Source organism: Sorghum bicolor, chromosome 6 (genome assembly GCF_000003195.3).
Source record: "Sorghum bicolor cultivar BTx623 chromosome 6, Sorghum_bicolor_NCBIv3, whole genome shotgun sequence".
NCBI classification, from domain to species: Eukaryota; Viridiplantae; Streptophyta; class Magnoliopsida; order Poales; family Poaceae; genus Sorghum; species Sorghum bicolor.
Genome location: NC_012875.2, coordinates 358,464 through 383,066, shown reverse-complemented (window position 1 = coordinate 383,066; position 24,603 = coordinate 358,464). Strand labels below are relative to the sequence as shown.

The 24,603-nt window shown below is 42.0% G+C and overlaps 4 protein-coding genes across 9 annotated transcripts; 2 read left to right on the top strand and 2 right to left on the bottom strand.

Annotated features, from left to right (window-relative positions):
- On the top strand, window positions 211-4,623 carry LOC110436349. 4 transcript variants are annotated; one of them, XM_021463229.1, is made up of 6 exons: window positions 212-529; window positions 1,044-1,199; window positions 1,391-3,156; window positions 3,273-3,313; window positions 3,649-4,222; window positions 4,352-4,623. In XM_021463229.1, the coding sequence occupies exons 3-4, from the start codon at window positions 1,393-1,395 to the stop codon at window positions 3,276-3,278; spliced, it is 1,770 nt and encodes a 589-aa protein (XP_021318904.1). In that variant the 5' UTR covers window positions 212-529; window positions 1,044-1,199; window positions 1,391-1,392; the 3' UTR covers window positions 3,279-3,313; window positions 3,649-4,222; window positions 4,352-4,623. The 4 variants fall into 4 exon arrangements, with proteins under 4 accessions (XP_021318903.1, XP_021318904.1, XP_021318901.1 ...); XM_021463226.1 differs by lacking the exon at window positions 3,273-3,313 and having other exon boundaries at window positions 213-529; XM_021463227.1 differs by lacking the exon at window positions 3,273-3,313 and having other exon boundaries at window positions 213-533.
- On the top strand, window positions 5,746-12,019 carry LOC8056946. Its single transcript, XM_002447358.2, has 5 exons — window positions 5,746-6,106; window positions 6,627-6,802; window positions 10,929-11,112; window positions 11,321-11,427; window positions 11,526-12,019. The coding sequence occupies exons 1-5, from the start codon at window positions 6,035-6,037 to the stop codon at window positions 11,605-11,607; spliced, it is 621 nt and encodes a 206-aa protein (XP_002447403.1). The 5' UTR covers window positions 5,746-6,034; the 3' UTR covers window positions 11,608-12,019.
- LOC8080237 (phosphoglycerate mutase-like protein 1) lies at window positions 12,190-15,576 on the bottom strand. The gene is made up of 10 exons (XM_002445958.2): window positions 15,350-15,576; window positions 15,110-15,213; window positions 14,882-14,989; window positions 14,627-14,706; window positions 13,895-14,057; window positions 13,629-13,703; window positions 13,420-13,508; window positions 13,140-13,259; window positions 12,924-12,968; window positions 12,190-12,786 (listed from the first exon to the last, which is right to left on the bottom strand). Exons 2-10 carry the CDS (start codon window positions 15,173-15,175, stop codon window positions 12,675-12,677), a joined length of 858 nt encoding a protein of 285 aa, XP_002446003.1. The 5' UTR covers window positions 15,176-15,213; window positions 15,350-15,576; the 3' UTR covers window positions 12,190-12,674.
- LOC110436403 (phosphoglycerate mutase-like protein 1) lies at window positions 17,515-24,382 on the bottom strand. Of its 3 annotated transcripts, XM_021463485.1 has the most exons (11): window positions 23,952-24,152; window positions 23,310-23,371; window positions 22,689-22,796; window positions 21,443-21,522; window positions 20,154-20,316; window positions 19,828-19,902; window positions 19,628-19,716; window positions 18,811-18,930; window positions 18,449-18,511; window positions 18,221-18,265; window positions 17,515-18,095 (listed from the first exon to the last, which is right to left on the bottom strand). In XM_021463485.1, the coding sequence occupies exons 2-11, from the start codon at window positions 23,367-23,369 to the stop codon at window positions 17,981-17,983; spliced, it is 918 nt and encodes a 305-aa protein (XP_021319160.1). In that variant the 5' UTR covers window positions 23,370-23,371; window positions 23,952-24,152; the 3' UTR covers window positions 17,515-17,980. The 3 variants fall into 3 exon arrangements, with proteins under 3 accessions (XP_021319160.1, XP_021319161.1, XP_021319163.1); XM_021463486.1 differs by lacking the exon at window positions 18,449-18,511 and having other exon boundaries at window positions 23,952-24,183; XM_021463488.1 differs by lacking the exons at window positions 18,449-18,511; window positions 23,310-23,371 and having other exon boundaries at window positions 23,952-24,382.

Below are 24,603 nucleotides of genomic sequence, written 5' to 3'. Positions count from 1 at the left end.
CCGTTTGCGAACGAAGGAGGAGGTCCTAGTTTGGTGATAAAATGCTAGGCGGAGGTAGAGCCACGTGGCGAATAATAGTACAGTAAGTACAGGAGATGACTTTAATATTTTTTGCAAGTAGAGTACCAAAAATGAAAAAAAAAACCAAAGAAAACTGAGGGAATAATAATAATTATTAGTATAATTGAAAAAGAAGAAGGGCGTTTCCGTTGTGCCACCTCCACCTTTCCTCGTTTCGTCGCCGCCACCACCCCCTCCTGCTTGCGTTTGCTCCTGTCCTGTCCTGTCCTGTCGCCCGCCGCCTCCACTTCCACCATCCCAGCCTGCCCTCTCCCACCATTCCTCACTCCGCTGCCGGTGCCGCATCGGCTAGGCCAGCGGCGGTGGCGCTGCCGCAGATCAGGCGGCCTGGTGCCCAGCGCATCCACCGACCGAGCCTTCTCGTCCTCGTCCGACGCGCGCGAGGGCAATCAATCACCCGGGACGCCTCCTTCCGAAGCGGCATCCAACGTCCCAACAACAACAACAAGTAAGTAAGCATCCGGGCACCCGAATTGGATTGACAGATTCATTTCCTCTGGTGAAATGGATTGCTTTGCTAATCAATGTCATTGTGGGCTGTACGTACTGGTTGATGAGTATACCTGACCTGACATGGCGTCACGCCACAAACTTCTGCTTGCTTTACTCAATTACTCAGTGTACATTGCAGACCAATCGGTGCATCAAAATGTTTTTACTGCTGTGATTTGTTCATGCTTGGATCGATTCAGGTGGCTCAAGTACTAACCTTTTTTGTTTTTGTTTTTTTGAGGTAAAAAAAGTACTAACTTTTTAGCAGTTCAGTGGGCACACGCATCCATTCCGTGCAACCCTTTTCGTTTTCCTGCATCGTCATGTGCTAATCCATAGGAAAGCATTGCACATCATGCTTCGTTCCTGTGGAGTAATTCAATTGTTTATTCTTCTTCTTCGTTTATAATCTGCTTTGCATCTGCCTCCATGGGCACAAGTATAATAATTGTGCCATATTAACTGTACAGAGCTGACTGATGCGATATGGAACCACTGCTTCTACGGCAAGCTCACCTTCAGGTGTCAAAATCGAACCAAAGGAGGTTGAAGCCATGGCCCTCATCATAGCTGCAGCTAGAGGAAACCTTCTTGTCAGAAAGCTCGCCAATTTAACTCCCTCGCAAGTAATCACCTATGTTCTTTACTCTCTCTCTCTCTCTCTCTCTGGCTTCTATTATTATTGTCTTATATGAAGACTCACATGGTCCATTCTGTTACCAATTTCGGCCCTTTGCATACATTCCATGCACACAGCGCATATACAAAACACTGAGTTGTTAATATTGTTGTTTCTTTGCCATGTTACTGTATGTAGAGATGATGAGCAGCGAAGTAATTGAGGCTGGAAAGCTAGTGAACCTGTGGAATGAATGGGGGCTACAAATCCTGGTCCTTGTAAGCTTCGGGTTACAAGTATTCCTCCTCGTTTTCGGAGGAGTCCGCCGGCATAGCAACTCCACCGCACTGATGTTCTTCCTCTGGTCAGCGTACCTGCTGGCCGATTCCACAGCGATCTACACCCTGGGCCACCTATCTGTGGACAGCAGGTCAGATGAGCACCAGCTGGTGGCGTTCTGGGCACCGTTCCTACTGTTGCACCTGGGTGGCCCAGACAACATCACAGCCTATGCACTCGAGGACAACGCGCTCTGGCTCCGACACCTGCAAACTCTCGCTGTGCAGGTTCTAGGAGCTGCTTATGTGATATACGAGTACATCGTCAACAGGGGGGCATTGCTTTTGCTGGCCTCCATGTCCATGTTCGTTGCCGGCCTTCTCAAGTATGGTGAGAGGATATGGGCTCTCAAGTGTGGCAACATCAGCAGCATCCGTAGCAGCATCAGCATCCGGAAGGTCAAGACTGACCCATATCAGTTATTGGCTTTGAGTACTAGCGAAGAGGATTTGCTGCTTGGAGCCCACTCCCAGTTCGATATCTGCAAAGGTGTCTTCGCTGATATCATAATGCTACCAAATCCCTCACTTCGTTCGCAATCCAAACCGCGTTCCGTGATATCTTACCTGGGAGATGATCTGTACAAGCTGGTCGAGATGGAGCTGTCTCTGATGTATGACTTCCTATACACCAAAGCAGCGGTGATCCACACATGGTATGGCTTCTGCATCCATTTCATTTCGCTGTTTGGCACAGCCACCACGTTCCTGTTGTTTCAGCTCAGCATCAACAACAGTGGAAATCGATACAGCAGAGTAGATGTGGCTATCAGTTATGTTTTACTGGTTGGGGCTTTGGTCCTGGAAATCATATCAGTGTGCAGGGCTGTACTGTCCACCTGGACATGTTCTTTGTTGCACCGGGGGGGCAGGGGATGGGAGTGGCCTCTCCACATTATCACTTCCCTTGGTCAGCGTGTCCATCCAGCAAGTAGGAGACTCTGGTCGGGCTCCATTGGGCAGTACAACTTGTTCCACCTGTGCACCCGCAACACCAACGAGATAGGGAGCAGACTAGCAATGAAATTGGGGCTCGAGGACTGGTGGAACAAGATGCACTTCTCAGGCACTTTCCCGCACGCTAACTCGTCTTTGTCAATACAACATATCAAGAAATTGGTTCTGCAAGCATTGCGAAGCAAAGAGCAAGCACTACAACACGAAGATACTGATTTGAACTCAAGAGGCAGCTTCATACTGAAACGTATGGAAGCCTACAAGGACTTTGCTCGCTGGAGCGTCAACATTGACTTTGACGAGAGCATCCTTGTTTGGCACATTGCAACTGAGGTGTACATCAGGAAATCCAAGGCCAAACATGCAAAAGAGCTCCTTGAGGCTACTGAGGTGCTATCCAACTACTTGATGTTCTTGCTGGTGGTAAAACCCAACATGCTGCCTGGCGCTGCACGGCACAACATACATCTCACCTCCTGCGAACAACTAGAAGGACAGTGCCGAATGCGATTTGGTGATAAGGACAACCCAGTGGCGCCATCTCCTGTAAGCTGGAACCCGTACTATATTCTTAAGGAATTGTTCCACCATGATGGCCCCAGTTGCTCCAGGATCCCACGAAGGGAGAAGCTTGCAGAGGTGGCCTGGAGTTTCTCCCAATTTGCACTGGTACGGGATGAGTGGGCCTCACGTTCATTCATTTGTTTAAAAATCTGATTCTTTGTTCTTGGAACAGTGGCCCAAATTGTGCCTTCATTTAACTGTTTGTGCCTCTCAATTTGCAGGTATAACTTCCCTGACCGTTCAACTGAAACACATTTCGTTGGTAAATATGTTTGAAGATATAGAATATATTAAACAAGTTTGTGTTTTCATACTTGCTGACTTTACTAACAGAATCAGCACATGCCTATACTGAAAGTTGCACAAAAAAACCACTCCAATTTGATTTCCTTTGAGTGAAAGTGCATTCACAGCTCTCTCTCTCTCAAAAGGCATGATCATTTGGATTTTGTTTCTTGATTTCGTTTAATTATTGTATAATGAAATTCAAATAAGGCAATCTCTATTTTCTGTGTTTTAGACCTTAGTCTAATAAACAAAGTACATACTGAAGTTCAGGGTGCACTAGTTTTATGTAATTGTCCTTCTCTATCTCAGGGATCAGTAAGGGCACCAAATCCCCATGGGGACTCCATCCGCGACAATGCTAATATGTATGCAATCTTGCTCGCCAATGAGCTTCTGAGCATAGAGTTGCAGTGGCAAGATCAGCGTGACACTTTGGAACTGATCCTGGGGGTGTGGGTGGAGATGTCGTTGTATGCTGCGGATCATTGCAGCCAAGAGTCCCATGCCAGGCAGCTCAGTAATGGCTGTGAGTTCATTACCATCGTGTCATTGCTGGCACACCACTTCAAGTACTACTCTGGGGTCTTCAGGGGCACTGACAACCTTGGTGAAGATAAACCGGCAAGTGAAAATAACCCTGTTTCTGAAAGTAATCCCATGAGTGAAAATTGTGGAAACTTGGTTTAGATGAGTTTGCACAATTTTCATTTGAAATGGCCTCTCTGTCAGTTCAGGGAAAAAACTGAGGATTCGTGACTTCAGAAGAGAGTAAATATAGTTATCTGTAGATGAACATAGTAATTAAAGTACTGGCATTCGTTCATAACAGCACCACATGCATCAAGATTACCTTTGGACTCTCCATTCAGCAGTTTATCGTAAGGTGAGTCTGGCTGGCTATGTCTCTGTATGTGACATGTTTACTTGAATGCCTGTGTTATTGCTTGCCAAAAAAAAGAAAAAAGAGAGTAATGGCTGTGTTATTGCTTATATATCTTTCATTCATGATCAGGGTCATGACCGTCGTTGAATGTTGATTAAAAGGCTCAGACTGATGGCGCAGTGATGATGCAGTGTGTCAGGACCATGATCGCCCTTGACTAATCCCCTCTCTCTGTGGATGTTTGTGTCTCACACAGCGGTTAGGCAAACCACCAGTGTAAAATATGCCATTATTATTTTTGTATACATGCTGTTTGAGTAACCATGAGAAATAGATATGGTATTCAACAGATATTGTGGTTTCACTTTAACGAGTTCATGGAATTCCTTTCCTTCTTGACATGCATTTTTTTGTGTGTTGTGCATGGAGTTTTTAGCAGGACGTTGGCATCTTGGAAGTTGATAAAAGATGCAAAACTCTGGATGAGCAAGTTTGTGTTGTTATACTCCCTCTATATAGGATTTAAAAGTCGTTAGACAAGGTTTGGGCCAAATGTTGAGAATATAAATCATCAATAAGTTTTAAATTGCTGAGTTTGTAAATGTAAAGATTATGAATAGATTTGTCTTAAAGAATACTTTCATAAAAGTATACATATATTATTTTTTTCTAAATATTTTTATAAAAATAAGATGTTAAAGTTGTGTTTTAAAGACCGTGTCGCTGTTCTATACGACTTGTAAATCCTATATGTAGAGAGTAGACTTGTAGCGACATACCTATTTTAGTTTTCTTGCTCAAAGAAAAGCAGAATCATGTGTTTTGTGGAATTTACTGGCTGACAGACAGTAGGGCCTTGTTTAGTTCTCAAAAAAAAATTTGCAACAAGTTTCAAATTCTCCACCACATCAAATCTTGCGGCACATGCATGAAGCATTAAATATAGATAAAAATAATAACTAAATGCACAGTTTACCTGTAATTTGCGAAACGAATCTTTTGAGCCTAGTTAGTACATGATTGGACAATATTTGTCAAATATAAACGAAAATGCTACTATTTTTATTTTGCAATTTTTTTAAACTAAACAAGGTTACGAGTCAGAAAACACAAAGCTACAGTAATATTTATTCTACAATTTGATAATTTCACAGAGGCCTGCTCTCTCTCAAAAGCCAAAGCTTTTGTTTTTTTTATAATTCGAGTCCAAGGCCTTGTTTACTTCCCAAAATATTTTACAAAATTTTTCACATTCTCCATCACATCGAATTTTACGGCACATGTATGAAGCACTAAATATAGATAAAAAAATAACTAATTATACAGTTTACCTATAATTTACGAGATGAATCTTTTAAACCAGTTAGTCCATTATTGGACAATATTTATCAAATACAAAAGTGTTACTATTCTTATTTTGCGAAAAAAAATTTTGGAAGTAAACAAGGCCCAAATGCAAGAGGCCCAGCCCATCCATTTTCCAGCCCACAAAGAATTGGTTAGGTTAAAGAAGCCCGCCTACTTCCCCTGTACTGTGCGCACAAGGGAAAAGAAAAATCCCACGCGACGCGGCCGCCGCCGCTTCCATACTTTCCAGAACCACCGCCTCCGCCGCCGCCGGCAGAGCTCCCCCCTGGTAGGGTCAACCCCCTTCTCCATCCTCTGACGACTGCGGACTGCGGGAAGCGCCAGCCGCGGCCGCCGCCGAGAAGGAGGAGCCCGCTCCCCAAGCAGAGGGGTGGGGATCAGTGCGTGCGCTCCACGAGGAGGACGTGGAAGAGCTGGGCAGCCGACGAGAAGGGGTTGGGGAGGATGGTTTCGCTGTCGACTTTGTTCCGCTATGCCGCGCACAAGTTCGAGTACTCCATCTCCCTCTCGCGGAAGGTACCGCTGCACCCTATCCATCTATTTATCTATCTATCTATCCCCAATTCCCCACCCCCCATGTTTCTTCTACTAAATCCTACTCCATTCCACCCTCTCTCTAGATCCAAGCATCCTAGTAGCAGCACGTCTTGCCGTGTAATTGATTGCCCCTATCTCCCTTTGTGTCTGTCTGTACACTCGTCGATTCTACCACACTGTTCAATCCATTTGCCCTTGAACTCACTGTTTGAATAGGATGACTATAGGACAATTCATCAATCAAATGACAGGCGTGTTGTGCGATCAGCAGCCGCAACTAAGGAATAGTAGCATAACATGGACTTCATTCGCTTACATTTCTACTTTGATTTCATGTCGTCTCCTCTGTGATAGGATGTCGAATGTATCATTGATCGAGACTGCAAGCGCAAAATCACTTTTTTTTTCTTGTTTCACATCGTCATTTTATAACATTTTCACCCACTTCAACTCTTTTCTTATCCATGGATTTCTCTTCTCTGCGTCTGTATCCAAGCAGAAATATAATGTGGGCCAGATCAACAGTACGGAGCTAACTGATGCGATATGGAAAAACTACATCCATGGCAAGCTCACCTACACGCATTGGACCAAAGGGGGAGAAGCCATGGCTCCCATCGTATCTCCAACTGGAGGAACCCTCCTTGTCAGAAAGCTCGCAAATTTGAGCCCCACGTAAGCACCTATTTTACTTTCTCCTCTGCTCTCTGTTAGCATTTTTGGTGGCAATTTGTAAAATACTAGATCATTCAGTAAATTCAATTGAAATCTTGGAAGTACCATTTTTAAAATATTTGCTCCTATACTTTTTATTTACAGTCCACCTGTCTCATTTTTATTTCTTTCCTGGCCCTGTTATAGCATCAAAAATTTACTGAACTTAAGTTGGAACCAGTTAAATTTGACAGTGTTTGTGCCTCAACTATGAAGTATCCAAAGCCAAAGTTTGTCTGTGTAAATTTATGTATTGTTCTTCCTTGTACTGGGATTTTACCCGATATTTTCATTGGTATTGCTCAGTGCTCACCTTTAGTGTGCACGCACAACCAGGGTGACTTGATCATGTAGAGCTTCAAATACAGCAATTATGACGTGGGTGCTTGCCTGGTCTTCTCGTCTTAGGATCATGGAGATCACTTGATCCATGTAACCTGGCGAATCGAGGGCATGAACAGGCGTAAAAAGAATTCATCCCAAGTATATGCTCGATCAATGTCTACTAAACCAGGCAAAGTAGACAAGCTGCTGCAATCACAAGGATGCCCAAGAACACAAGAGGTAGATAATTACTCCCAAGTCCCGATTCTCAAGGGGCCAACTATGGAAAAGAACAAGAGCGCTTGCCTTCGTATCCTTCCTATTTGGGCTGGTTGGGTTCACTTAGCTCAGTCTTGTTTTGTGGGCCTGGTACAGCTTACACCAAAATATGCACAATTCTTTGTACACAATCCAATTGAGGGTCAGTCTTGCACATTTGAAGTAGACTTGACAAGGTTTCCATCAATATACAATACTCATCTTAGAGCCTTGATTAGTACATAATTCGTCTTGAAGTTCATGGAAAAATGTGGGCACCAAGCTGTTGATTGCAACTTGGTCTGTATGTCTTTAGGCTTGACCTCCCTTTGCTTGTGTTCTGTATGTCTTTAGGCTTGACCTGAGAACAAGCAATAGCAATGTATTTCCATCTGAGTAAACAATTCACAGTAAGGGCATTGTTTTTTTTTTGACACCCTGTTCTGTAGTTTCCTAGTTTGGGCTTGGGTCACTGTTCCCACGAGTGCTATCTTGTCTTGTTCAGAAAAGCACGAGTGAAACTAATGATGTCTTGTTTTGCAAAGAATGTAAATAACAGTAAACTAATTGAAAGGCAAATATGCCTCTAACAGGTCACAGGAACACTATCACACAAGAAGACACGTGAAACACAAGTGGTTTGGTGGATGGAATGACTTAGCCTTTTCTGGTTTCTCTACAAATCAGGATGTGATAGCCTCCTAATAAATGCAGAAAATCACTCAACTAATCAGCCTATTTGAAAGGATCTAATTGGCCTAGAGGGGGGGGGGGGGGGTGAATAGGCGTATCTTAAAAACCTGAAACTCAAAAGCTCAAGTTGCGGAAGTTAAATGCCTGCCGGTACTACCGACAGTTTGGGCCGGTACTACCGGTGTAAGACAGCCAGTACTACCGACGCAACTGTTGGTACTACCGACGCCCTATGAGAGCTACGAAATCAGAGTAGATTGAGTTTTGATTTCAGATCTAAGAGTTACCCCACTCTCCTAGATGTAGTAGAGGATGATGTTGAAGTTCCCTTGGCTCGGTTCTTCTCCAAAACGTAGATCGGCCCTTGTTCACCTATGAAAGGGAGTAGAGAGGAAGAACACGAAGAACACAAGAACAAGGTAGTCGATGCTACCTCCACAGCAAGACAAGATATTTTTCCCGAGGTTCGGCAATCCCCACGAAGGAGTTCCTACGTCCCCATTGTTGAGGTGACCACGAAGGTCCGACCACTTAGGTCTCCTCCCTCAAGCAACCACACAGGTTAGCTCAAGATTTCCACTAAGAATCAAGGGGTTATACAAACACTTCGGGGTGCCCTCACAAATGAATCAACACGGGCAACCACGAAGAACGCCTAGCCAGCTAGGGTTCCAAGAACCCAAGAGTAACAAATGCAAACCAAACCGGCAAGACGAAGAATCCAAGTGCTCAAGTCACAAATCGAAGCTCCCAACTCTTTAATCTCACTTCTCTAGCTCAAATCTCTCAAGGAGTGAAGTCTAGGAGCAAAGAGGGAGAGAGAATGGGTGAGACAAAGCTTGGAGACTGATTTCTCAGATTTAGAGTTGAAGGAATCGGAGAGCCAACGGTCATAAATGAGGGAAGAGCTATTTATACAAAGGTCCTGAACAACTGCCGGTACTACCGGGGCAACCACCGGTACCACCGGCTACCTCAGATCTAACGGTAAGAAGTCTCTATGATTTGCGAGAAATAAGCCTACCGGTACCACCGGGCTTTTGTCGGTACTACCGACCATTGCCGGTACCACCGGTGGAAGGCCGGTACCACCGGCAGTTCAAATCTCCGCAACCAAAGTCAGCGCAGATTTGGCCTGCCGGTACTACCGGCGTTTCACACCGGTACTACTGGTGCTGGCCGGTACCACCGGCCCAAGCCCGGTACTACCGGTAGTTCATTTTCTCGCAAAACTCAGGAGAAAGGCTGGCACTGCCGGTACCACCGGCCCTGAGGGTTGGTACTACCGGGTCACCCTGGCAGAGAAGAAATTTCTTAGTGCTTCGTGCGTGCAAGTGTGTCTCTCAAGCGCAAGAAGTAAATTGATCTGAGCACCCTTATCCTCATCTTACCAACTCAATTTGCATCCCTCTTGATAGTGCGGCGTTTCCTATAACTCAAGCAAAGAATAAAAACTTTGTAGCCACTTGAGTCGAAACACCGTTCATCCATTGGAAATTTAGGGGTGCTATAATTCACCGAATGTTTTCGTTCAATTCCATCAATGGACTAACACCTGTAGATTATGCTCGATAAACATGTTAGTCCCTAATTTGATTGTCATTAATTATCAAAACCCACATCGGGGGCGAATGCACTTACACTATTACTTCCTATTAAGCCATGCTGAAATTTAGCTTAAGTAAATGCTATGAACCTAGACACAGGATTATTCCCAACAATAATACTGTCTTTCCATGCCAATTTCTTCTTATCTGTTTGCTACTGCAAAAACTATTATTAAACTACCCAGCAACCTCTTAGCCTTTGTTTTGCATTCTGATGCGTTATTTGAGCCCACATATATTTGCTGTTTGTAGACACAGTAACAACTAAGTCTAAAACAGAAATAATGAAGTAAGCAGCAGAGTTTGTTAATATCCATCTCATTGACTAAGCAAACTATATTGCACAACATGGTAAGAACTAAAGATGCCCCAGCTACAATTCTTAATTAGATTCTTGCACCAGACTGCCCTTCAAACTAACCTGATCACAGATCAACAATGTGATTTTGAAATTTAGCCAACGTTTGTGTTGAAAAGTAGAAAAAATGTCATATTACTGGAAAAATAATTTAAGAAAGTAATTCTGAAGACAAAAAAAGGGTCTATAAACAGTTACAGGTACTGGATTTCTGTTATTTTCTTGCTGTTGATGGCTGCAACTCATGTGGTGAATTCATTCACTGCTTGGAACTGTTGTGGAGATGAGGATAAACGCAATAGATGGGTGATGGTTTTCTCAGTGGTCCAGAAATGGGCTTTGGTGCAGATTTATAATAATGCCCTCTTACCCAGAGTACAATCCAGCTCAGGCTAACACATACTTGATACACCATGCATAAAAAGCTCATTTGCATATTTGATAATCAACTAATGCAGTCAATGCATAATGGATTCCAATGTTACTACATTCCTTTCTTGTAATACTCTTTAAGAACAGCTGTCAATCAGGTCCATTTATTTGTATAAAGCAATATTATTTCAAAAAGTTGACTATGTGAACTTGTGATGTTTAGTTAATTCTCAAGGTTCTGTCGTGTATGTGCTGAGCTCCCTGATACCTGATAGCTCCTTTTACATCAACTGTTGGATCTCATGGAATAGCTATTATCTTTCATTTTTGTAAAAAACTCATATAAAATGTCAACATGGAGAAAACCTGGTTGGCTGGTTTGTAAAGCCACTTCAACTGATAGCGAAAGACTATTTGGCATCATCTATTGCTTGAGATGTTTTTAATACTGCTGTGTATCAAATTATCTTCACAGACAAGTGTTTGTTGGGGACGTTGTCTTGTTAAAAGACCCAGAGAAATCTGATGATTTAATTATTCGACGACTGGCTGCCCTGGAAGGCTATGAGATGGTCTCTAATGATGAGAAGGATGAGCCGTTTGTACTTGAGAAAGACCAATGCTGGGTCCTGGCAGACAACCTAGCCCTTAAGCCAAAGGTATGTATGTTATTGAGCTAATAATACTTTTTGCAGTAACATGTGTAATTATGCTCGTTGGTGTCGTACATGATTCTGTTGTGTAAAACGGAGATATTGTCATATACTTATTGTAGATGCACAGCGTGTACTTTTGGTGAATAAGTATATTGCATTTCAACAAAGGCCTTTTTGTTAATAAAGATTTTCATGATTGATTTGGCGACAGGAAGCTAGAGATAGCCGCTTGTTTGGACCTGTCCCAATGACTGACATCCTTGGCAGAGTGATATACTCTTTAAGAACGGCTGTTGATCACGGTCCAGTCGAGAACAGGTCTGTTCCTGTGCTATATTCATCTGTGCCTTCCATCTCGTTTAAATACCTTACACTGTACATGGCTAAATGTTTGTTCCTACTGTCTATGCAAACAGCGGCATGGCCATGAAACAGGATGGCCCAGTACTCGCAGTGGAGCTTGATGTGGAAGAGATGGCAAAGAATAATAAGGCGTAGTAGATACTTGATGTTTTCGACATGCCGTGCTGTAACTCACCGCCACAATGGATTTTGTTATTTATGATCTGTTGCTTCAAGTAGAACTGCATTGGAATGTTTTTTTTTTCACGGTTTGCCTGTGGAGCAGTCAATAATGGTCTTGACAAAATAATCCAGAGGCTGCTGGATCGTGATCATTAACAGTTGCGTTGGTATCCAGTGCTATCCATTGTGTGATTGTAATGGCTGTGTTTAGGGTTTCTTATTTGTCTATTAAGTTGCCGTGAATTTTGTATTTGCGTGTGTTCATGGAGCCACGGCTCACGGGTAAGCCGTTGCGTCTTGTAGCATAGTTACTTGATAAACTGTCATGATTTGTTTAGTCCTGAAAGGAATGAGAACGCTAATACCATCGATTTATTGTGCTGAAGTTGATTGTGACGATTGATTTGAATTGAACGTAGGATGAAATGGCTGCAAATTGTACGCTGCGACATAATACATGACAGCATAAATTTTCATCGAAGCTGTGAATTGGAACAGGCTGCTCAGAAGCTTCCCAACCACAGGGGCGGTCAGCTGCTAACTCGTGTGGTTCAATTCATGAAGCACAATTTATTGCTGTAAAGTATCATTCATCAGCAAAAGTAGTCAAAATGTAGCTGAGTTACTGTTTTTCGAGGTAATTTTGTAGTTGCTGCGCTAAACTTGTCAATTGGAGAGTTAGCCACCGTATCGATGGCAAAATGATTAGAAATCCCAAGGGAGACAGTGACGAGCGAGGACTGAGGAGTGGCTTTGGGACAGTGCACATACTTTCATTTAACTTCAGTGCTATCCTCTCAAGAAAAAGAGTATCAAAACTCTCATCCCCACAAATGGAAAGTTGGGAGGAAACAGATGAAACAATGATGGTACTCTCTGTAGATGATAAGTCTCTCCGTAGATCTTTAGCTTCGACCAAATCCAAATGCAGCTAGGGAAGTTTCAGAGTGGGATGACAAAAAGAATCAAGGAATCATGGTGAAAACCAAACAAGCCTCAGACAGGCTCAGTCGCTCAGGTTCTGTCTGTCTTGAGCTTCCTCAATGCAAAGGCTGCTTCTTGTCGGCAGCGACATCATCATCGCTGGGCAGATCAAGTCCCGCTGGGATTTTGCCAGGGTAGTTGTAACTGGGGCGATCTGAACCAAGCATACTGCATCATACAAGCAAGATCGAATCAAATCATTATGAGTACTCTTAGCTTGCAAAGTGTTCTCATTTCGTTTTAGCGATTCTATACACTAAGTTGGAACCAAAACATCACAAGGGTGCTTGTAGTGCAGTACTGACCTCCTGTCAACCAGAACCAAGGACCGGAGCTCGCAGTTTGCAAAGCTGCAAATAAGAAAACCAAGCCAAAGTCAGCAAGACACACACACACACACACACACAACCTCCGTCTCAAAAAGACCGTTGTGCCTCTGATATGTGCATCGGGAGGGTAATTCATTAAATGAAAAAAAGAACTGCAGGCAAAATAATGAGAAAAATATCAAAGATACTTACTACTTGCTCACTTCTTGTGCTACGGTTGGATGGTACTCCTTGCTGTACATACGCAAGGTATGGCATAATAAACCGCTATGGGTGACGACGGCTATCTCTCTCTCTTCTCTAGTCCATAACCTGCAAGTAATTTGCATGTGTTCAATTCCAGATCCTAGAACAAGATGTCGATCATGCGATTATTCATAATACCGAATTAATGAGAAGCTGTTTCTTAATGACACAGGCAGAAAAGAAATGAACTGAACTGAACTGATATTAGAGGGGAAAACCAAATTACCAGTCAATGAACTTCATACCCCTTTCTGCGAGGGACTCAAAGGTCTCTCTGACATCTGGTGCCCAAAGAACATCTTCATCACTCTCTATCTGTAAAACAAAGTGAGTACATTATATATTTGAACCACTAGAAACTTGGAACACCACTGCAAATACAGAAGAGAAATCCACCAGACAGCTCATGGGCTATGAGTAAGAGATACTACTTGCCAGCGAAAAATCAATGGCAGGGAAGAGAGTACGGTACTCTGTTATGCTCCTCCTCTTGTCACAAGGATGTACGCCCTGCATTTAACGGTAATGATGATCAAACAGAAGAAAATTGAATCACACAACTCTGTTACCAAAAACCCAATGCAACTGAGGGTGGCACTGGATTATCACAACCTCATTCAGCAAGACTCATACATGTGAAGAGTATATGTTTTTATGAGTGTGTGTTTCTTCAGACAAAAAAACAGGAAGTAGGTACGTACCAAGCGCTCCCTGCAGGCCTCAACAGCAAGAAATGGAGGGCAGTTCAGACTTGAAACTGCCGGGCGTCCACTGTCTGCAGCATTCTTCACCATCAGTGGAGGCACACTGACACCATTACTGTAGCTTTCACCACCAAAAACTCCCACTGCAGTCTGCATAGTCCTTTAGAACATAGTGAAATATAGTGAGTCCCCGCCCTTTAGTTATTTTGATCGTACAGCTGCAATGCACCCTCAATCAGAGTATGTACTAAGTCTGAACCAGGAGTGAATTCATGTCGTTGGGCTAGACTAGAGAGGGCAGAAGAACACGCAAGAATACACTTGCAAATCTCATAATTTGACTCCAACATCTAGAACCAGAAACGCAGAGTATTTGAGTTAACACTTAACAACAATAAGGGCCTGCACTTGTAGTTGTAAGGAATCTGGTACTGTAAGCTGAATATGTACAATTATATGCTGATGAAATTATCAAACTCTCGCTAAGCAAAAACTGACATAGACAGCGGAGAGGTGGTTCAAGGGAAATGAAAATCGGTTTGAACCAATCTAGTCTGCTTTTATAAGCTAGCTGATATTTCCCCCCTTTTTTAAGAAGTAATGAAAACTTCTCCAACAGTGAAGAACACCGTACCTTTTTTTGTCAAACATTAGAAAGGTTATTATTACAAGAAGAGGACGCAGACGCAGGACAAGAAATAAATAAAAAAAGGTGATGCAAAACTGTACCTCAATAAAGGAGAAGAAATAACGAGCTCAATCTTCTCCATAAGTCCAGATTTCTTCACATGCTCTCGTAGACGGTCAACCTATTATAAGTTTATTATTAATTAATCAGAGTTCCGATACGAAGCAGCACTGGGTGGGTGTATATATATATGGTAGGTTGGTGACCAAGAGATTATTTGTGAATGATGAAGAGAAGGAAGAGCATAGCAGAGCAGGCGAAGAAGAAACGTGGTTAATTAATGATTATGTATGTACTTGGTTCCATCCCAAGGGAGTGACGCGAGCGTCGAAGAAGTCTGGTTTCATGTAGGCGGTGTGATCCGTCTCGCCTTCCACGTTGTGGACACCCTGCGCATGCCGAACCTGCATTTGCATTCGTCATGTGTAAGTTTGGTGTGAGAGACAGATAGATCGAGGATGCATATTAATTATGAGTGCGATGCGATCCGATGCGAGGAGGAACGGAAGAAGCAACCAACCAACCAGGTGTATGGTTTTGCAGCGATGCAGAGGGTAGATGGCAGTGGCGGCGGCGGCGGCGGGCTCCATTAATAATAAAATCGATGGATGGCCGGGGATCCTGATTCCTGAGACAAAGACGACTGACTGATGAGAAATTGCATATATATATATATATATATACAGTAGATGGGAGCGAAAGGAGGTTACAAGAGCAGTGTGATGAAGCAGCAGTAGCCATGATCCAAGTCAGAAAACACTTACCGATCGATCGACGCGGCGGCGGCGGCGGCGGAGGATTTCGGTTGCAGTTGCAGCGACGACGGAGGCCTAGTACCCTCTGTCTCACCCGTGACGGCTGACGCTGCTAGCTCGTGACCCTCTCTGGGGGTTGGGAGGCATATATGCCTGGGACGGGATCGGAATGAGTTCCCTTCTCATCCCAACCAGGCCAGCTCTAGGGAGCCAGGGCTGCCTTTGGCCCGGCTAGATACATGCTGGAAGCCTAGTTTGGTTGCATGCATATGTAGAGCCAGGCTGTGATTAGATGATGTTTGGTTGCATGTACGAAGGTAAGCTGTATGAGATAAAAATATTATAAGATTATGATTATAATTTTTATTTTTGTACGAATACACTCTTACATGTCTTATTTTATCAAATTAAATCTTAATCAACTTTAAAGTACACTAATATCACTTGATATTTACTAATCACGCACTAATACACCATTAGCCACGTAAACGGCTGCATCTGCCCAGCCTGGCTGGCCAGATTTGGGCGTTCCTCCTCAGCCTGGCTGAGGGCTCCTTTTTGCATGCCCAGAGCCTGGCCCAAAGCTGCATGTAGGCAACCAAACAGAACCACGCTGCATCCCGAGATGCATGTATGGTCTCAACCAAACAGCCCCGAATGGAATTGAATGGAACGGAACCAAGAACCGGGGGCGGGCGGGAGGTGCGAGGCGCCAACCATCCAGATGCAGTGCATCAACCTCTCTCCGTTCCCATTTTTCTTTGAGTTGTCGGCTGCTTACTGGCTCCGCGTTCAAGCGCTGATTGACGGTCCTGTTTACGACCGGACCCGTCAATCGTCAGAGACAAACGATAGGAGAAATACTACAGTTGCTGCAATGCATCATGTTCGGACACGGCACGGCACCCAACCGCAGCGCACTGCACGTAGTCTTCCTTCCATATATGACGGTGCAAAAAAAGGTGTGAATGTGTGTGCATCCACATCCACGCCTCCCACACAACAACCAATGTTTTCTTCCTTGTATTCGTATTAGGACCCACCTGCAATTGCCTAACTTATGTGTCTCTAACTAGTAAAACTAGTCTTTAAAGGAGGACACTGCAATTCTAGAATGCACCTTTAGTTACACCTTGTTTACCAATTTTTACACTACTATATATGTAAAAGTACTACCAATATTCTGATATAATAATAATAATAATAATAATAATAATAATAATAATAATAATAATAATAATAATAATAATAATAATAATAATAATAATAATAATAATAATAATAATAATAATAATAATAATAATAATAATAATAATAATAATAATAATAATAATAAAGTATATGCTCTTGTTTTATTTTTTTCTAATATGACACACTAGTATCAGCATAGTTGATGGAGGTTGATTAATAAGTGACAAGTAATAATGAGATACAATGCCTCCTACTATTGTACGACTGTTTATTAATAATATACTACAAAGATGTATTTCTATCCTTTAAAAATTCCTTATTTTTTTGCATAAGTTTTAAATGCTTGTTACGACGCATTACAGAACGGACGAAATAGATAGATTGTTATAAAAGCTAGTAGATCACAGAATCTAGTTTGGGAGGTTCTAAAAACTTTACATGAAAACCGACAGTTAATAGTCATATATGCAGTAGTATAGTATACTATATAATCCTCCACCGCCGCTTGTCCGCTTCTTGGACAGGCCTATGTTTTTTTACGCCCAACTTGCGACAATGAAGCCTAATTATGCTACTGCGGCGGCAGTAATCAGTCTATAGTCTATACGGATCATTATTATACTATATATTTGGCCAGCCCACACAACACGCCAATCAATCTTGTTTGCTTCTACCAGTAATTATCATTACATTACATTAACACATGCATGCATGCAATTTACAGTACAGGGCTATAGTATGTTCCAGACAAAAACGACCCATCTAATCTGTAATTTGTGGTATCATTTTTCACATTTTTTATGAGATTCTAGTATCAACTTCTTAAAATGATATTATCTTCCTATGTATACTAACAAATCCAATCGCGGACTCCAAATCAATCATAAAACCATATGTAACGATGCATTTTGGTACCTCACGTTACTCCTGCTGGCTGACCACCATCACTGCGTTTGAACACTAATGTAACAACTCAAAATTAGTAAAAAATATAAGCAAAGCCATAATACAACGAATCCATCCATCAAATTTAATCTGTAGAAACAAAAACCATACATGGATCGGTTTTATCACCATCCATCAGAAACCAGAATAGCTAGCGTGGACAAGAGTAGAGCAACCCCTAGGTTTTTTATATCCTAGACTAGAACATCTAGGAAACCAAGCGAACTTTGCCATGTATCACCTGGTGAATGTAGGCGATCCAGTTATTATTACCATAAAAAATAGATGATCCTAGTCCAATACTCTGAATCTGAATACAGGCCGAGACAAGAGAGCAGACATGCTAATACATTGCTGCGTAGTTCATCTCGATTAACAAAATGGTATGTGTAATGTAAGCCCTATCTGTAGATGCCCCTTTAGCTTGTCCTCTTCAAAGCAAGCTTCGTAAAGATCAGAATGGCTTGATAATCAAGTCATAATATCAATGCTTTTGAAGCTGCCTCAGTTCTTCTCAGCTTCCTCAACGAGCTTCTTATCTGCAATATCACTAGGCAGATCTAGTCCGGCTGGAATCTTGCCAGGGTAGTTGAATCTTGGAGAATATGACCCAAGCATGCTGCATCGTGGAAAATATTATTATTAGGATAACAAAATAAGGTCAAACTACACATATATTTGCAAAATAATCACAAAAACAAAAACAGTGCATGCCATATCCACAAATGAGGTGGCAAAACTGACCTTCTGTCAACCAACACCATTGACCGTAGCTCGCAGTTTGCAAAGCTGCAGAACACCAACTGAAAGTTAGCCACACATGCATGCATGCAAGATTCACTAGACTACCAGTAGCTATTGCACCACGCAGGAAACCTTGCAACAGATTGCCAATAACGTACATATGCTACACCTAGCGCAAGAAGTGTACCAGTAGCTATTCACTAGATTATATAGTTTTTCTTTCTTTACCGTCTTCTAAACCATTTGTAAATATTCAGACTTCTCTTCCTACTGTATGAAAAGGCAGCGCACCTGCCAATTATGTTCAAAAAAAGAGTTAGCCACACATTCTTCTACTACATCTAAACATGGCCAAACATTTTAAGTTGTAGCACAAGGATCACTACAGTGAGGCACAGAGAAAAAAAAATGGGAACTAAAAAAGTTAACCTATTGGACATATTATACTGTAATGGCAAATAAGAACCTGTGGATATACTAATATGATGTGTAGTACATCTCGTTTTGGACATTGCCACTGGTTTGAATGTGTGATAGTGAGTCAGTTAACAGCTACCAAGGAAAAAAGAAGTCAATGTCAAGACACTTACTGCTTGCTAACTTCGTCTCTTATGGTTGGATGGCACTCCTTGCTGTACATGCTTAAGGTGTGAAACAAGAAACCACTGTGACTGACAATAGCTATCTCTTTCTCTTCCCTTGTCCACAACCTGAAAGTATGTTCAAACAATGGGCAAATGAATCCAGCTATAATGATGTAACTAGTCCACACATGGACCAAGCTAAACTGCATTTACAGGGCCCGGCCTACATGCAAAAGGTTATGCTGTTTCCTGCATTAGAGCCTTTCTAGTACAAAGTATTCAACTCTGCTGTTTCCTGCTGTTCAAAGTATTCAACTCTGTGAGAGTCCATGAAAAGGAAATGATTTTAGTTATTCCTAACCAAGATGTTCATGACCAAAATGCTAAGCATGCCATCACTGAATGCCACTACAGTGAACAAATTATTTCTTTGATGTTTTTCCCCATCACAGACGAACCAAATCTCATTACTGATAAGCAACGAAATTACTGAGGCTTCATGCAATCTTGACAAGTTTGAGACCCAAAAACCAACTATTTCCCTCCAAACTGAGCACACAGGGCTCAGCCAGAGAGGCAACCGAAACAGCAGACACGTACACTACACTACACCACACCCAGAATGAAAAGCCAAGGTTCAAGGTCAACCTATAACAATGCTACAACTAATCAACATAGACTTATTACATGCAAAACACAAGTGTATATTCATAGAAAAGCGTAAACAAATTGTTTCTTTGATGTTACATGCAGAACACAAGTCATTGTTTCATGGTCATATATTCAACAAAAATCTTAATTGATCTTAGAAAAAGAAATTTACCAGTCCATAAACTTCATACCCCTCAATGCAACAGCTTCATTTGCTTCTCTCACATCTGGTTCCCAAAGAACATCTTCATCATTCTCTATCTGTAAATAAAGCAAATACATATATCTGAGCGATACACTATTGGAAGTTGGAAACAATAGAAAAAATGCAATGCCCAAGAAATGGCTCATGAATGGTCAATAGAGACTTGCCAATGAAAAATCAATGGCAGGAAAGAGAGGCCGGTATTCTGTTATGCTCCTCCTCTTGTCACAGGGATGGACACCCTGATTTGAAGAATCAAACAAAACATGAAATAGTAAAATAGTGTGTCAAAAAAATCATAAATGCATTACTAAGTGAAGAAACTAACGGGAACAAATCAAATCATTTCTGTTTTCACAAACCAATGTAGATGAAGAGCTAATTACAAGTCTACAACAACATCATGACGAGCTAATTACAAGTCTACAACAACATCATAAGTTCATAACCAGGTCATGGTTCACATGTGTTCTTAACAAAGCAAAGCAAGTACCAAGTGCTCTCTGCAGGTTTCAACTGCAATAAATGGGGGGCAGTTCAAACTTGAAACTGCTGGACGTCCACTGTGTCCAGCATTTTCAACCATTAGTGGAGGTGCATTTACACCATCAGTATACTTTTCACCACCAAAGACCCCAACTGCAGTTTGCATAGTCCTGTCAGATTGAAGTGAAATATGATGGTCATTCAGTAGTTCATACAACTGCAATATAACCTCACAATATATATGCCCCCAATCGGAGGTCTGATTACTGAAAATATATAATTGATAGCAGATTGGGTAAGTATTCACATGAAAGGAAAAAAAATGTCATTAACTGTACTAGAATATAGTAACCAGATCTTAGATACATGAGACATGCAAACCAATCAGCAGGATTATGCAGACATGTTGTTTTATTTCATTATTTGTAGACATTCCATATGCACATATACTAATCGAAGTTGTCAAACTATTTTCATGAACAGTTGTTTCATAATCTTATCTGTAGTAGTCAAGCACGCAAACCATGCAGCAGACAGTAGAGTTATACTGAAATGTTGCTTAATGTGCAGACATTCGGCTGATCGTTTCTGCGGCTGATGCTGATTTGTTCTAACACTGTTCCATGGCTACTGTTTGCTGATTTATTGTGAGAGAAAAACACTGTTGAAATTGTTTTCATAGTTTCAGTAGTGGCTGATAAGCTCAAGCGAACAAAATTTCAATATGCAAATGTAATAATCAAACTACTGAAATTGTTTTCATAGTTTCAGTTCATAAATAAACAAATGAAATCCCAAACATTATGTTTACTCATTATACAGAATCCAACCTTGTACACAAGAATGCAAGTCCAAATCACAGAAGTTCACTTAGCCATCAGTCTTGATGCGGCACAACACAGTTTTGACTCTATCCGAAAAGAGCCAAGTATAAATTGCACTTCTAGTTAAAATCATGCATTTGTATGCCAATTATGTGTAGTTTGTTGTACAACTGTTTATTTCACTGCCGAAACCACGGACATACAAGTCAAAGAGGCCTAGGGCCTACGGCCCACAGGATATGGACAGATCTAAAGACCATCCAAATACCATGTTCATTTCAAGAAAAAGGAAAATACCTTAGCAATAAAAACCTAGTCAATTGTTTTAAGTAGAGCTACAAGTTATCTTAGAAGATGAGAAAATGTGTTCCCTAAAGTTAGCAATGCCAAAACTAAAGAGAACTATTTCTCAAATACAAGGAAGACTACCAGAGGATCCATAACAGTAAAAGAGCATAGAAATAGACTATACCTCAGTAAAGGGGAAGAAATAACCAATTCAATCTTCTCTGCAAGCCCACTTTTCTTCACGTGCTCCCGCAGGCCATCGACCTACAAATTGGAGGTAAGTCAATAATTCATGAATCTTGAAAATGTCATATGGAAACAATTGCATGATGGCTCCTCAACTAACACACAGAATTAGACATGAGACTTGGAACTTAACATCAAAATCTTCTTGAAGAATCATGAAACACCATTAGCTACAAAAGGTTCACTAGAAGCATCTCAATTCATCAACACACAAGACCTTGCTCTTGCGAGTGTACAAAAGATGTTATTATTGGAGACTGGGGAAGGGGAAATAAATTTCATCAGAACTTGGTGCCAACAGCAAAGGCATTAGAAATGCCTTATGCTGGTGCCAGCATACAGTTCATGGCATACAGGAGGTAATCTCTTCATGCTTTGGCCAAAGAAATTAATAGAGAAGGCAGCCAAGCATGATGGAAAACTTTAAACGTAAATATATGTATGGCGCTGTGTACTACCACAGCTGCATTTTTCTAAAACGACCGTATAATCAGACCAGCCCCTTCCTTTTCCGCTATTGCGAGAGTTTTTCCCAATAGAGATGGGGCGCAATCAAAGTTGCCGTTGAAAACCTTAATGTTTGAAGATCTGGTGGTGTGGTGCTACCTGAAGATTGAAATGGATAGCAATCGCTGTTAAGAAGAACCAATGCCTTATGTATGTGTAATGGATCCGCTCTTCTGTTAGCATGAACACATGAACGAGATTCTATTCCTCTTCCTTATTCTTCAAAAACAGAACCCCCACCCACACCTGTCTTAGGAATATGAAGCCTTCTATCCAAATGCAAGTTTGTAAAAGAAGAGACATGATTATTGATGAGAATGGTATATATCGTATATGAAGTGAGGTGAAAGTACCATCATATCTCGATGCCTTACTGATTTTCAACTACTTTCACCTACTAATCAACATAATTGTCACGAATGGGTAATCTTTTGTGTGATGATTTGATAAGGATAACATACAGAATAATCTGCATGGTTTATTACTACTTAGCGAGCCTTTGTTAATTGGAATAAACACATGCAAGCAACTTGGATCTACCTTGTTAGGTTTAGGTCCAAGTAAAATTTGTTAGTAGATGCACAACTCCATTTGTGCACCTTATTTTGTCAGAAGAAACCAAGACCCACCCTATGAGCGGTTATTAATTGGTGGAAAAGAAAAGAGCAGAATCTTACTTGGCTCCATCCCAAAGGAGTGAGCTGAGCATCGAAGAGGTCATGTGACATGTAGGCACCAAAGTCCTTTTCACCTGCGACATTGTGAATGCCCTGGGCATGCCTGACCTGCACATTTGAACGAGCAGTCATACATACATTGATACATATGCATTGGCGGATTCAAGGGGGGGGCTGGGGGGGCTGCAGCCCCCCCCCCTTGGGCAAGAAATTTTGTTAACAAAAATATTTTTTATACTAAAAATTCATATTTTTGTTAACAAAAATACATTTTTAGTTCTAAAAATTCATATTTTTCAACAAAAATACATTTTTAGTTCTAAAAATTCGTTTAGTGAATTTCTGAAGATAAAAAACTTTTTGTATTTGATATTTTTCTATGCTTATTGTGTATTTTTTACTTTGAGCACTTTAAAAATTATCAATTTTAGCTATATCTATTAGTGTACTAGGTCTAACGAGCAAAAAAAAATTTTTAGCCTATGTCATTTAGCCCCCCTCTCAGTCCGTTTCTGGATCCGCCACTGTACATATGTACCCCAAGTGTTGTTATTGTATCCCTCCCTTGCGTGTTGTGGCAATTCAGTAGTATGGATGGATGAGAAGGAAAGTAGGAAGTACCAGGTAAATGGTTTTGCAGCGGTGCAGAGGGTAGAGGGCAGTGGTGGCGCCGGGTTCCATTCCTGCGCATGGGTTGGACATGGGAGGAGTGTGATGGATTAGTGCTTGGTAGACAACCGACCAACCCTCAAGTAGGATAAGGAAGATTTTATAATAAATAAATAAAAGAATAAATGGAGAGAAGAGAAAGGGGACGAATGAGAGGACGACGAATCCTATCATCAGCAGTGACATGACATGACATGAGTGGTAAACCTGTGGATGGCCGTTGCTGATGAGGGAAAGATGGGGTCGGTCTCTCCCTCCCCGTCCCGGCCGGAGAAAAGGCGAGAAAGGGATCGGCGGGAGCGAGTGATGCCACCTGCAGATGGCAATGGTGGCTAGACTGACGGGATCCAGGGTGGGTTGGATCCGTGGCATCGCAAGGAGGAGACGAAGTGGATCCAGTGATTTCATTTAGCGGCCGGATCGGAGGATTGCTTGGTTGTGGCTATACGGCAGGAGTATGAAATGGAAAAAGGCGGGCACATGCATGTCTCCTCCTCCTCCGGTCCTCCTCCCGTATATGCTACTGGTACAGTTGATTCGAAGAGGAAGAGGAAGAGGGAGATCGGCGGGAGGGAGGGAGGGAGCCGGGCGTACCTGCTGAGGATGCGCAGCGAGGCGGAAGAACGAGACGGGATTTGGCGCGGCGGCCGGGAGGAAGCCCGACCTGGACCCTGACCCTGACAGAGGAGGAGGAAGACGACGGGGGAGGAGCTCCTGCTGCTGCTGCTGCTGCTGCTGCTGGGCCTCCTCCTGGGACGGTGGTGGTGGTGGTGGTCGAGCAGAGGAGGAGGAGGTGGATGACACGGCTGCTCATGCTGCCTGCCGTACATCATCTCATCAGAGGATTAAAATTACTTTTATTATATATTATCATCACTTAATAACTTATTATTACTGTATATGATTATTACTCCACGAGCAAATCAGAATGCGACTTGTGAAAATAAAATAAAAACCAAATCATGCCCGCCAGGGAAGGGCACGGAGCTCCTCTTCTCCCCTCGAATCAATCAAATTATCCCACCAAAATAAATGTCTACCGTCGCTTTCATCCTGCTCTTCATCGTCTGCCAAGTCCTTTTCGCGGCCTCCACATACTGTTCATCCGATTTTATATGTGTATTATACTCGTGTCTATGCGATTGCTATGGGATTCAACTTTTTTTTTTATAAAAAAAAAATACGATAAGGGAGTGACAATTAACAAGCATCACCTGTGTCCGTAAAACTGTTAATTTGATTCAGA

What these genes read in the sequence shown, in the direction of transcription:
- LOC110436349 (XM_021463226.1), top strand. Translation starts at nt 1,393, where the DNA reads ATGATGAGCAGCGAAGTAATTGAGGCTGGAAAGCTAGTGAACCTGTGG. An exon ending in GTTTCTCCCAATTTGCACTG is followed by an intron (nt 3,157 to 3,648) that starts GTACGGGATGAG and finishes TCTCTATCTCAG; the next exon opens with GGATCAGTAAGGGCACCAAA.
- LOC8056946 (XM_002447358.2), top strand. Translation starts at nt 6,035, where the DNA reads ATGGTTTCGCTGTCGACTTTGTTCCGCTATGCCGCGCACAAGTTCGAG. An exon ending in CTCGCAAATTTGAGCCCCAC is followed by an intron (nt 6,803 to 10,928) that starts GTAAGCACCTAT and finishes TTATCTTCACAG; the next exon opens with ACAAGTGTTTGTTGGGGACG. An exon ending in ACCTAGCCCTTAAGCCAAAG is followed by an intron (nt 11,113 to 11,320) that starts GTATGTATGTTA and finishes ATTTGGCGACAG; the next exon opens with GAAGCTAGAGATAGCCGCTT.
- LOC8080237 (XM_002445958.2), bottom strand. Translation starts at nt 15,175, where the DNA reads ATGGAGCCCGCCGCCGCCGCCGCCACTGCCATCTACCCTCTGCATCGC. An exon ending in AGGCCTGCAGGGAGCGCTTG is followed by an intron (nt 13,704 to 13,894) that starts GTACGTACCTAC and finishes CGTTAAATGCAG; the next exon opens with GGCGTACATCCTTGTGACAA. An exon ending in GGTATGAAGTTCATTGACTG is followed by an intron (nt 13,260 to 13,419) that starts GTAATTTGGTTT and finishes AATTACTTGCAG; the next exon opens with GTTATGGACTAGAGAAGAGA.
- LOC110436403 (XM_021463486.1), bottom strand. Translation starts at nt 24,171, where the DNA reads ATGAGCAGCCGTGTCATCCACCTCCTCCTCCTCTGCTCGACCACCACC. An exon ending in CTCCTTTGGGATGGAGCCAA is followed by an intron (nt 21,523 to 22,688) that starts GTAAGATTCTGC and finishes TCCAATTTGTAG; the next exon opens with GTCGATGGCCTGCGGGAGCA. An exon ending in AAACCTGCAGAGAGCACTTG is followed by an intron (nt 19,903 to 20,153) that starts GTACTTGCTTTG and finishes TCTTCAAATCAG; the next exon opens with GGTGTCCATCCCTGTGACAA.